Genomic DNA, 13,248 nt, shown 5'->3' with positions numbered 1-13,248 from the left:
ATTGATATGTTGCTTTGCAAAGGTTATATTATCATTAGACACTTACAAAGGCAAAAGTAACAACTCAATCGTTATTAAATGAAATTGCATTCATTCATCGTGATTTCATTATTTTAAGTGCTTTTTCATACTATTTACATTTTTTTTTGTTAACATATGCAATTTAATCTTTCGAGGAATTTTTTTCTTTTGAACAATAATTTATCATAAATAATGTGCTTCTTAGTAAAACAATTAATCTTTAGAGATCTATGTTTGAATAGGTGGATATTTTTTATAAATACTTTTGTACAGATAACTGGGGCTTACTCATCATTTCGAGACAATTAATGAACGCGTCCCATTTCAAGTCCGCCAATTTGTCCGAAATACGGGTATCCAGACTTGGCTTCGGTGACTGGGTTTGAGGCATAGTGTCCCATGTTGCTGCTGAAGAACTGACTGTAAGCATCCCATTCGCTGTTGACCTTTGTTTGGGTGCGCGCCCATTGTTGGTCAGCCACGGAACTGGCATATGGGTTGTAAGTTTGTGCGGGTTGTTCAAGCATGTTGCCGTAACTGTAATTATTTGCACTGAAATTTGTAGGTGATGCGGATGAAGTGACATTCGAAACGGGAGATGCTGAAAGTTGTCCATGTGACGGCGAATGAGGGCTGATTGACGATGGTGGACTGAGAGCAACTGAGCTGGAGGCAATCATTGAAGCAGCTTGCAACGAATTGAAGGATGTTTGGGGTGTTTGCATTGTCGGGTAAGTTTGTGGCCAAGATTGCATTGATGTGGCATGTGTTTCGTATTGTGAAGCAGCAGCAGCGGCGGCGGCAGCCGGGAACGTCGCTGGAATCGACGAAATGCTCGTATTGAAGGCGGAAATTTGTTGCGAGTTCAATTGCTTGCGGAGACGCGCACGACGATTGCTGAACCAAACTTGAACACGAGCTTCGGTTAATTTTGTTTTTTGTGCCAATTCTTCGCGCGTATAAACATCCGGGTATTGTGTACGTTGGAAGGCCCGTTCAAGAGCTTCCAATTGCTCGCCACCGAACGTGGTGCGACATCTACGTTGTTTGCGTTTCAATTGGATGCCTGGCTCAGATTCTGTGTCGGTATCATCGTCAGTTCCTCCCAAAATGCCATCGATCGAGTGATTACGTCTTTCGCTGTCATCACGACGACCTTTGATCAAGCGACTGATCGAACTGACACTGGGTGCGGTATTTTTGTCGCAAACGCCCTCTGTGATCAATTTTTCGCGAATCTCCCAACTGAAAATACCAGGATTGAGTTTTTTCAATTCTTCAATGCGATTTTCGATTTCGGGGGTAGCAACACGGGGCTTTGAGCCACCGATAACACCGGGACGAATAGAGCCAGTTTCTTGATAACGATTGAGGATTTTTGAGACGCAACCATGAGAAACGCGCAATTGGCGGGAAATGACACAGGGACGAACGCCTTGTGCTGCCATCTCGACAATCTTCAAGCGAATGTGATTTGGCAATGGACGACCATTGATGAAAACGCCACCTAATTGGTTGACGCGGCCTTGACCTGGAATGATAAAAAAAAGAAAAATTCATTAGTATCGATTTCTAAAGGATTCTTTCAAATTCTAATTCAATTAAGATTAACATCTTCAAATTCCCTTCCTTAAGTCAATTAAGAAATTTATGCGTTGTCATCACCACCACTGGATTATATTAGCTATTAACCAGAAGATGGTCTATTCAAAGCCAATAACGTCAGTCAAACAAAAATTTAAAATATTTTTAGACGACACTATATAAGGGGTGGTCCAAACACAATTTATTTGACGTTAAAGCATGTTATACTTTGACATGACCCATTCTTCAAAAAAAGAAAAAAAATACCTTCAAACTTTTTACAATAGCAAAAAAAATACAATTGAGGTAGATTTCTTTCATATTTTTGGGCAACAATCACTTTTCTATCAAATAATCATCGACCATACATGACACAAGACAAGTGCAGAGAGAATTTCAAACGAAAATGCCGCTCCATTGTCTACCGCAACACTTTGAATCGAAAAATGTGTGTCATCCACATGAGAATGTATCAATTTTAAGGATTATAAATATTCATTTAGAAATTGACAAAAGCGACCACAGGTAGGCGCTTCTTCACATTTATTTGCTTAATTTTTGTCACATTCAATACCAATTAAGGGCACTTCTCCGATGCCTAATTGAATGTAAGAAATTAGATCAAGTATGCAAAGAACAGCAGATAATCCACCTAAAATAGGATCATCCGTACATTCTATGGCCAAAAGGACAATTTTGTGATTACATTCATTACATGTCTCATTAAAAGACGAAAAAAGACACAAAAAATAAGATTGGATTATTTTTTTGGTCTTTTTTTTCTCTCAAGAGCTCTCATTCTCTCGAAGCATAATGAAAAGAAATTAAATAAAACCAATAAAGACATTTTGCTCGAGTAAACACAAATCCCACATTTAGCAAAGATTAAAACTGATGACAGAATGAAAAAGAGAGCAGCAGCATGTCAGCTTGCGAAAAAATTCAATCAAAATAACTGTCACAACATCTCGCAATAAAAAGCGTCCCACATTGCCAGCCAATGACAATACATAAACTCGATATTGATGACTTTATCCTGGAGGTATTTCACGCCAGACGTAATAAATAAAATTCTTTGCAATAAACCGTGGTTCAGCAACCTTGAACTCTATTAAAGGCTTATCTCTGAATGTTATGCAGAGCTTCAAACTGTCAATCAACGCGGTCGCCCACGACATTTTTGATGGAATTAAGTTGCGACCTTGACCGTTTGTCAATTAAAACCGGAGTGCACATCATCATCATCAACGAAATGCACCTGTGAGCTAAACAAAATAATTTGCATGAAAAAATGCCTCGGGATAGATGACGTCAAATGTATGTCAACGTATTGACAATTCAAAGTATTTTTTAATCGCCTGGAGGCTTAAACTTGATGTATTGTACCCATCGGTACAAAATGGATTTTTTTGAGGCCCTGGGGGTTTAGAAATAAAAATTCTCTAAATTTCATAGGAATTTCTCCAAATTTTTTAAATAAAAATTTGGAAAAATGTCCTATGAAAATTTAGTTTAAAACCCTCAGGGCCTTAAAATAATCCATTTCATCCACCTGGGAAGATTTTTATGTCTTTGAAAGAACAAAATAAATTAGTTAATTATGGGTCAACATCTCATTCGTCATTGTTTACCACGAAAAATAAATCATAATCATAACAATTATGATCAACACAGAAAGACATAAAAAAAATCGTAATTTGGCGACCATCGTGCACCGTTAAAGTGTATTGTTGAAGTGATTTTCACCAACAAACAATAAGAAATGAACGTTGAAAAAGACACAAAAAGTGTCTAAAGCGTATAATTTAAACGTGTAAACATCATCATCAAATAAATTATAACTGAAACTGACACCGAAACGCAATATTATTATTAAAATATTGCGGAATTGATATGTTTTTGAACGCGAAGAGAACCATCATCGTCGTCGTCGTCGGATATAATTCATGTAATTTCTGTTATTATTTGTGTATGACCACCACGGATTTTTTGCGCACTCTTTTTCTTTGTCTTGATGGAAACAAAACATTTTTCTTCTTCCTCCTCCTCCTCCTCTTCAACACCGTTCGAGCTGCGTTGTTGTATCAAGTAAATTTTTGCTTTATTCCGCATTCAATTAAGTAATTTTTGACATCGTAATTATATGCCTTTCTGACCACCACTGCCCGCTATTTCATTAAATTTGATTTGTTTGCACGGCGACGGATGTCTGTTTTGTGTGCGTTCTGGCCTTTAGGGGCTTTTATTAAGTGATTGCATTTCGCGTTGCCTTTTTTTTCTTGTAGTGGGAGAAATGTGCTGGCATATATAATTATATGATTGTTATGACTTTTGATTTAATTTTCTCTCTTTTTTACGGACAAATTGTGATGGAAAACGTCAAGGAAATGCCCTTTCCGGGAACTCACACGACGAGTTGCAAAAAAAAAAGAGATTTACCGAAAAAAATCGTTCAGACACATTTTTCTTGCTAAAGTTTGACAGTTTTAAATTATTTATTGACATAATTAATTTGAAATAAAATGAAGCGATTAATTTTTTTCAACTTCTGAAGCTCCAAAAAAATATTTGAAATAATAAAAATAATGAAGAGCAGTTTTAATCCCTTGATTTTTGGTCCCATATTTGTCTTGATTTACCTGTTGGTGCTCGTTGACTTGGGTTAGACAGACAATTTTTGTCTTCGCGTTACCATAAATAACACACAGCATCTTATTATAATAATTATTATTTAAATTTTATGAATAAATCAAATTGAATGTCTGACCATCTTTCTTTTTCTCCGCGCACACAAAAAGAGCCGCTCGCACAGCATCATACCGACACCTTACTTAGGCTACTGTTTGTCTATTTCGCTTCATCATCTCGTCGTGGTGGAATGTAAAAGCGGCCGGCACATAAAAAAATAGAACCGAATTAAGAATGTTTCCCATAAACTGTCTAATCGAAACCATGAAAATTTTACTTAACATCGTTCTGTCCATCAAAATAGTTTCATTTTTTAAAAAAAAGACACAATAGGTTGGATTTTTTCGTTCAAAAATGTACAGAAGCCCCTTTTTAGCACTTGAACGATATGTATTTTTTATTTGTTATTCTTATTATTATTTTATCATGTACATTGACCGACATTTACAATCAAACAGAATACAAAGTAAATATTTTTATTACACATGGAGAAGCAGCAAGTAGCCATTGCATTGTTTCCCTTTCATTTTTTTTTCTTATAAAATTCACAAGAAATCTCCAAGAAAAGACCTAAGCCAATAAAAAAACATCCAAATAATAGTTAAATACTTTTCGGTTTATTATTGATGAACAAACGAATGCTAAATTAATTTATTTATTTAATAATAACGATAATAAAAGGAACCCGATCCGCATTATTTATTGTTTCCTTTTCTTATAAAAAAAAAACTTTTCAAGAACTCAAGTGCTTGTTTGTTACAAAATTGCCACTTCAATGCTTGATTGAATGGAAAATTGATCAATGCAAAGCTCAAAATAGCAATAAAGTTTTTTTTTTGTAGTTTGAAAAAAAGGAGAAAAAAAACTTAATCTTGTTTATTTATTTATACTGTAAACTGTTTGCGAGAAAAAAGAAATTGATTGTCCTGAGTCAATAGGATGTGCAAACCCAACAATGCTTAATAATTGCAATTGAATGTGTAATCGTGCAAAAAAATGTTTTCATTATATTTAATGTAATAACAACAACGCACGTAAAAAGATCATCCATTTATTGTTATTGATCAACGAGTGATGAATTTCTTTTGTGTGAAGATTTTTTTTTCAGGAAGCATGTTAGCAATTGAATGGTTTCGGTAGAAATATTGGCGCTTCTATTTTTTGTTTTCTAGAATTTGAGGCGCTCGGTTTTATTTTATTTTTAATATTTTTTTATTTAAAAAAATAATTTTTAATTTTTAATTTAATTTAATTTTTTATATTTTTTAATTTAAAAATATTTAAATTTAAAAAAATTTGAAAAAAAAATATAATTTTTTTAATTTTTTGTATTTAATTTTATTTATTTTAAATAAAATAAAAAAAAATATAATAAAATTATTTAAAAATTTTAAAAATTAAAAAATAATAATTTTTATATTTTATTTAATTTTTTAGAGCATTTTTTAATTTTATTTGATTTTTTTTTTTTATTTTTTTATAATTTAAATATTTTTTTTTATTTTTCGAGATGAACGAAACATGACATCCACCACAAAGTACGAGGTGTTGGATTATTATGATAAAAACATATGTAAAACTTATTTAAAATAACGAAACTTCTTTTCATGTGTTTGATCAAAAGAATATTTACCGACACGCTTTAAATTGACTCGCGCGCACACGAGTGTGGTAATTTATTTGTGATCAAGAACCACAGAGAAAAGAGGTAGATGGATAAAGAAACGAACTACAAAAAAAAAAGATGAAAGGAATTTATGTTTGATTGTGACTTAATTCCGTGTATTTTTTCGGAGGCTGAAGCGGATAATAAAGTTAATAATCATCAAAAAAAATTTATAGGCGATCCAGGACACAAAAGGTGTGTTTAGACGGATAAGTGTCACAAAGCTTACACGGGAAAAATACGAGTAACGGATGTCCGATTAATTATAAAAAAAAATAATAATAAAATTCTGATTAGTTTCTTTATTGCGCGATGTCAAATGTCTTCCAGGAATTTCTTTCCAGCTTTTAAATCATAAATTACTGGTCATTCAGTCAAAAAAGCGTATTGTAAATTTTAACCACAATCATAAAATAAAAAAAGTTTTAGTGACATGAACGATGACTTCATTTAAAGTGTCTCATAATTTTGACCTTAATTTACTTGTTTACAATTTTTTTTTTCGCACAAACCACAACTTTTTTTTTTCTTGCACTTCATTAGCAGTTACAACATAAATTACGAGCATTGTTACAAAATTCATTAAAAACGTTTTTTTTTTATGTAAAAGTCATAACTCACTTTGAGTCCTGTGAAGCTCTCAAAGAATTTCTGCATAAATTTTGCGTTCGACATGCGGAATCACCTCGTAAAGGCTGATGAGAAAATTCCTCAATAAATGTCGGAGCTACGTGCTTCGGAAGAGAAAACAACGAAGAAGAACAAAAATCGTTCAGACAGATATTATTATTTAACTGGGATACCAGCTCACAAAAATTATATTGTGCAATAACAGACACATTGGCGCGTTATTTTGTTACTTGCGCGATGATTTCTCATCATACATGCACACGGGAGAGTTAATAACGTCATGAACGAGCATGATATATTGTCGGTGCCTTTGATCAGGTAAAAGAATGAAAAAAAAAGTTTATGAAAAGAAAAGAAACACCTTAGTTGATTCCTGTTTTCAACAAAAAAAAAACGGCAATATTATTAATACTAATAATAATAAGTGAAGAGTGCAAGCTTTATATCCACCACCTACTTTAGTGTGTCGTGTTCTTCTTCATTTCTCATACTCCAAGCATTTATGTATATTTTATTATTAATTTTTATTTTTTTTTTACATTGCGAGTTATGAGGAAAAGGTGTGCAGGCAAAATACCAGTCAGTTATAAAAAACGGACAATATGATTTTTTTATTTTATGTTTTAACTGATCATGTTTGTATCTGTAAATTTTTATTTTATTTTTTTTTTACATATATGAAGATCAAGCATGAATCACTTCTAGCGATCACCTTTAAAAATTATGTTAAACATGAATTATTTGCCTGGGAGATGTGTTTTATGCGTTCCTCTTTGAGGAGAATAAAAACGGCGAACGGGACGATATCGAAAAGCCACATCACCAACTATTTAGTTGTCATCAAAAATTATAAAAACAACGATAATACAGACATTTTCTGGTAGAAAACGCCTCAATTCATTATTATTATTATACAAAAAAAAAATCATATAATAAAATGATCGGTTTTACACATGTTTTCTGTGTTGTCGTCTTTACAATCTTTATCTTTTATTTTTTTCTTCTTCCCACCGCCGAAGACTCTGACACCGATTACGATCATTATTTCACATAAATATTATATTTAAATAACTTTTATGTTGACAACATTAAGGAAAAGAGAGAAAAAATCGATCATTTATCAAATCTGATGATCGTTTCAACACATTTTTTCCTTGTGCCGGCATCGCTTCCAAGGCAACTAGATCAGATAATTGCCTTTTATGTTTTTTTTTTAAATATAAACGGACAAAAGATCGGCGGTGTAGCTAAAGAAAGAAAGATGAAAAAAAAAATGTTGGAAGAAAACAGAAACTGATGATGGTGTTTATTGTTTAATTTCATTGATTGATCGATCGTTTTTTGATAAGTTTCTATTATTATTACAGCGATCGCTTGTCTTGATTGGTAAAAACACACACAACAAGTGTTTAGAAAAAAATTGTTAATAATGAATCAATTAGTTGTGATGATTATTGTTATTAAATGATTAGGCAACTGGTACATGTAAAGTGCCTTAATGTTCTACATGATTAGAAAAAAATTCATTTTTGATGTAAGAAAATGGATTTTTGATTGGATTTAATTAAAATTGTCCGAAAAATCAAAATTTTTGACCTCATCAGGAACAAAAATTTGTCGGTACGAAAACCACAAAATAAATTTCTTGGACTAGAAATATTATAACAAGTTGATTTTTTGGTGTAATCGTAACAAACAACAAACAAAATACTACAAAGAAGTGGGCATTGAATGTAAAAAGAAGAAAAAGAATGACATCAAACAAATAACTGATCATTTATCATCGGACCCGAAATTTCTATTCTGAATTGTTGTGCGTCACAATCAAGGAAACTGCCGCCCTTGAATTTTATGATATAATTTTTTTTTATTAATATTTGGTAGAAATTAAATTAATCTAAGATGATCCGTCGGTATTTTTTTTAAGATGAGAAAAAAATAAAGTAGTCCAGGATCATTAAATATTTCTTGTTCTTTATGGGAATAAATTTTAAACTTAAAAAAGAATAAATTTATAAATTTTCTAAAAACAATGATAACATTTGGTGAAGCATTTGGCTCGCGATCCCCATAAAAAATAATTTTTAATTGTTCCTCAAACACCTCCGAACACAATTTTTTGATTTATGATCTTCAATTAATTAAATTTTACAACTTTGTTCCGAAACGAGGTGCGATAAACGGATGCCATATGGCAAACCGCCGCACTTTGATCGACATCGTTAAAAAAATGATCATTAATTAATTGTGTGATACGGTTTGTGGAAGTCCGGCAGCTTTAAAGCGCTCAAAAAAAGTGAAGGCGGATCAGAAAAGTTATGTTTTCTTAAAATGCATCGATGAAAAAATCATTTATCAACTTTTTTTTATAAGGAAGTGTTTTTTTTGTGTTAAACCATTAAAGAAGGAAATTTGAAAGTTTTTTTTTTAATTTTTAAATTAATAAAAAAAATTATTTTGAAACTTACCTTGGAAAGGATATCCTGAGAAATAAGGAGACATGTTTGTGTTTTAAACTGTCTTCAAAATTTTTTCACAAAAATTTAATTTTTTGAATTGTTTATTTTTTTTAATTTTTAAAATATTTTTTTCTTAATGATTTAATTTTTTTTCGAAATATTTTTTATAAGTTCATAATATTTTTAAACACTTAACGTTTTTTTCTTAATTTTTTTCGTAACTTCAAAAAATTTTTTTCTTCGTAAAAAATAAATATTTTTTTTACACAATTTTTTTTTAAATGCAGAAAATCGATCTGTCTTGCAGGAGAGCGTACACCTTACTGATCTCTTCAATGCCAGGCAGTCAACAGGTACCTTCCCTCCGTTTCTTGATTCTTTCTTGTTTTCTTGCTTTTCCTTTTGCATTTGCTTCTTACTTTCCTACATATTCCTTTTCAGTACACTTTCCTGTGCCGTATGATCGGTTTCTTGCACAACGATCACGTGTCGTCAATGTGTTTGTGTATTCCCAAAATAACTTTTTGAATAAAATGAACACTTTTGTACAGGAAAACAAAATGAAGCAAGACCACTCCCCCTTGCGTTTGAATCAAAGTGATCATTCTCTCTGTGTAGCGTTGATCGTTCATCGAGACCGGTGATCGTTGATTGGTTTGCGGGTTCATTCTTTGATGTCTTGAAAAGTAAAAAAAAGTAAAAAAACTCAAGGAGGTACGTTTCTTAAACGCATTTTCCAGCCCAAAAGCAAAACAAAAGGTTTTACCATAAAAAATGCACAAAATAATAAAAACAAAAACCAATCAATTATGCTTCATTAATTACTGCTTGAATCGCACCATGTCTTGTTTGATTTTTTAATACATTCTAAAAAAAACAATAAATCGTAACATAATGAAATAGTAAAAAAAAAACTAAAATTAATTTGCCACATCTAATTAAACTAAACCGAAAAGTTTCAAGGGAAACTTGATTTTTTTTTAAAAACTGCCTGTTGAGATACAATTTTCCATCACCATCATTCGCAAACATGTACCGGAGTTTAATTTGGGTTATGGCTGATCAATTTATATTTGCCTGATTTGTGTTTCGTTTCTTTTCTTTCATTTTTTTTTTGTTCAAACACGATCACAACATACGAACATATTGATTTGTAATGGAAAAAATTGATCATTAGATATGCTGGTTTTTGGACAACAATCATATAACGTTACGTGTAATCAAGTCTCTATGTATGCCAGGCCATGGCACGGTACATTTTACTGTAAAAAAAAGTAAAACAAATACTCTGGAGTGCTTCTTACATGTGTTGCATACCGATTATAATAATCATAATGATGATGATGATGATGATAATGATGAGAAAAAAAGGAGTGGAAAATTAGACAAGTAATTTGGTTGATTTGATAAACAAGATGTGAAAAATTAATGGAAAAAATTAACTTAATACGGTTAGTGCGATAGATGTATGTATGTGAGGCAATGTGGAAGCTTATTAAATATGAAAGTAAGGTGAGAAAGTATTGTTTGTGAGTGAACATTATTAGACATATTGGTTGATTGGGAATTTCGATTTGCTTCTTTAAAAGTTTAAACTCAAATCAGTGTTTTGAAATGAATTTTACCACATAGGGGTTTTTAATTTTAATTTTTAAAGTTCAAAAATTAGGCTAAAAAACTAGGGACGGAAATGATATTTAAGTAAATATTTTTTATTGATATTTTTATTATTATCTTTTAAAAGAATAGAAATCAGTTAAAAAATAAACCTTTCTTGAGCTCAACTAAATTTAATGTTTATAAATTTTTATTTAAAAATATTTTAATTAAATAAATAAAAAAAATTTTCAAAAAAAAAAATTAAGTTAATATTTTAAAATTTTAAAAATATTTTCTTAATTTTTTTTTTAAATTTTTATTTTTTTTTATTTATTTTCAGCAATTTTACTTATTTTATAAACTTTTTGTTCAATGATTTTCAAAATATTTACAAAAAGTGAAAAATATAATTTTTTTTAAAGATAAAAATTTTTGATCTTTAATAATTCTAAAATAAAAATAATTTAATTTTAATAAAAATGTTTTTAATTTTTTTCATCTTTCCGATTTTTTTTAAAATATTTTCGAGTAATTTTTAAAAATAGAGCTTTTGTGTTAAGAAAAAATTTTTGCACCAAATTTGATACATTTTTGATAAATATGATAAATTTTTCTGTTAAATATGAATATATTAAAATTCATGATTTTTAGAACAAATCCTTTTAGTCTCATAGAAAAAAATTAATTAATTCTTTCAGGAACTCTTAATTTGAATTTTACATATACGCATGTTTAAACCGTATGTTGTCTCAAAGCATTAAAAGTACAAAAATAAACTTTTCCAGTCTGCCTAGCACAACAACGACTCCATTGTAGTCGTTCATCGAACAAAATGTAGCACACACAGCTTACCCTTGAAAAGTCTTCCTCACATTCAATTCAAAAAAAAATAATTCAATTTCACTCTCGCATTCCTTTCGAAACATCAATGGCTGCTCTCTTTGTTAACTACATCACGACTCATACATGCCACTAAAAATGGAATCAAAACAGGGGAGTTGTGAAAAATAATCAAGGGTGAAAAATGTAACGCATTTCCATTAAACCAACATACGATAAATCAGTGACAAATTTCTCTCGCTGTTTATGAAATATTCGCAAAAAAAACTATTTATTATTATTAATTTATTAGCTTTCCAAATAAATTTTTTACAAGTGTGAGAAAATTCGTAATCCAGATTAAATCACCTACCACGCCGAAAAAAGACCGAAAAATCATCTCTGTTAGACAAATTGACTCCTGCTTGGGTGGCCGGCTTATATCAAAGGAATTCCCATCCTTTTATGCGTTGTTTTGTGTTGTGTTGTAGCTTTTATACACCTCAAACATTAAATTCATTTCTTTATCCATTATGTGCCACACATACAAAACAATAATATCATTTGATGTATTCTCTTCTTGCTTTCTAACATTTTTTCGGGTCTACGGCATAAAATGAACATATTATTCGAATCTCATAAGAGAAACATGTTGAGAATGATTGTAAAGAGAATGAACTGAACACAAAAAAGACCAAAAATATGTTGTTCAATTAATAAAAGAAGGAACATTCTTTGATGATGTATCTTATTTTTTTTTATATAAAGATCTGATTATTTTATAACCGTGAGTGAAGTTATATTTAATTTCTTTTTTATTCTTTCCTATTAAAAAATAGAAGCCCTGTCCTTTTTTTCATTGTTTACAATCTTGTAGTTTATGTTCATTTAACACATGATTATACATTAATTTTCTTGTTTTTCAGCTCTTTTTTAATTTATTATCACTGTTGGTATTATGAGCTTCTTCATATTTATTTTATTTGATTTTTATAAGAATAGAATATTTAAAAAAAAGTTGCGGTAGGCATTCAAGATGTTAGAAAGAAAAAAGAATTAATTTGATTTATTTTATTGTTTAATTAAAGTTTTGTAAAGAAATTATATGAGCCGCGTGTTGTGCGGCACAAGGAATTCAAATGAGGTGGCAATACCACACACCGCTCCACCGTCAACCAAGCCGTCAAACAGCTCAGAATCGATAAGTGATTTATTGCAACGCCTACCAAATACGTAAGTACCAAAAGGATGATACATGCCAATTAATTTTTTTTTCGTAGGTTTATCTCTTCGGTTGCGTTATTAGGTAATTTGAGATCCCACTTTTCACACTTGGTTTAACTGGCTTGGCTTGCGTGTCTTGATTTGTCGGCACATGACACACTATCTTAATAAACGATGCATTAGGGAGGCATTTATCTGGTTAAAATTAGGAAAAGAATCATCATCATTATTAAGTGCGTGGCAACTGAATGATTTGTGTGAAAATTGAGTAGCTAATTAGCGTGCAAGATTATGTCGTGTCATGCGACGAGGCTTTAGCTCTATTTCACAGCGAAATATGAATTTAAAATTTGATCCTAGCAAAAAAAACATAAAAATAATATTAATTCACAATTTTTATGTTTTCACATTTTCACTTATTTTGTTTTTAAGGCCGTTACAAATTTTTGTTTCACTTTATGTCTCTTTTTGGATAAAAAATATAATTTAAAAAGTAAAAGAAATGAATGATCTACTGCGATTTTTTTTTCAATTTCTATTTTAGGAGACGTTTTCCAA

At 30.7% G+C, this 13,248-nt stretch overlaps 1 protein-coding gene across 1 annotated transcript; it reads right to left on the bottom strand.

Annotated features, from left to right (window-relative positions):
* Window positions 1-326: 326 nt before the first annotated feature.
* On the bottom strand, window positions 327-9,091 carry LOC134837437 (protein gooseberry). Its single transcript, XM_063852812.1, has 2 exons — window positions 9,058-9,091; window positions 327-1,552 (listed from the first exon to the last, which is right to left on the bottom strand). The coding sequence occupies exons 1-2, from the start codon at window positions 9,089-9,091 to the stop codon at window positions 327-329; spliced, it is 1,260 nt and encodes a 419-aa protein (XP_063708882.1).
* Between the last annotated feature and the right edge of the window lie 4,157 nt (window positions 9,092-13,248).

This window comes from Culicoides brevitarsis, chromosome 1, assembly GCF_036172545.1.
Source record: "Culicoides brevitarsis isolate CSIRO-B50_1 chromosome 1, AGI_CSIRO_Cbre_v1, whole genome shotgun sequence".
Lineage (NCBI taxonomy): Eukaryota > Metazoa > Arthropoda > Insecta > Diptera > Ceratopogonidae > Culicoides > Culicoides brevitarsis.
This window is presented reverse-complemented; position numbering and strand designations above follow the sequence as displayed.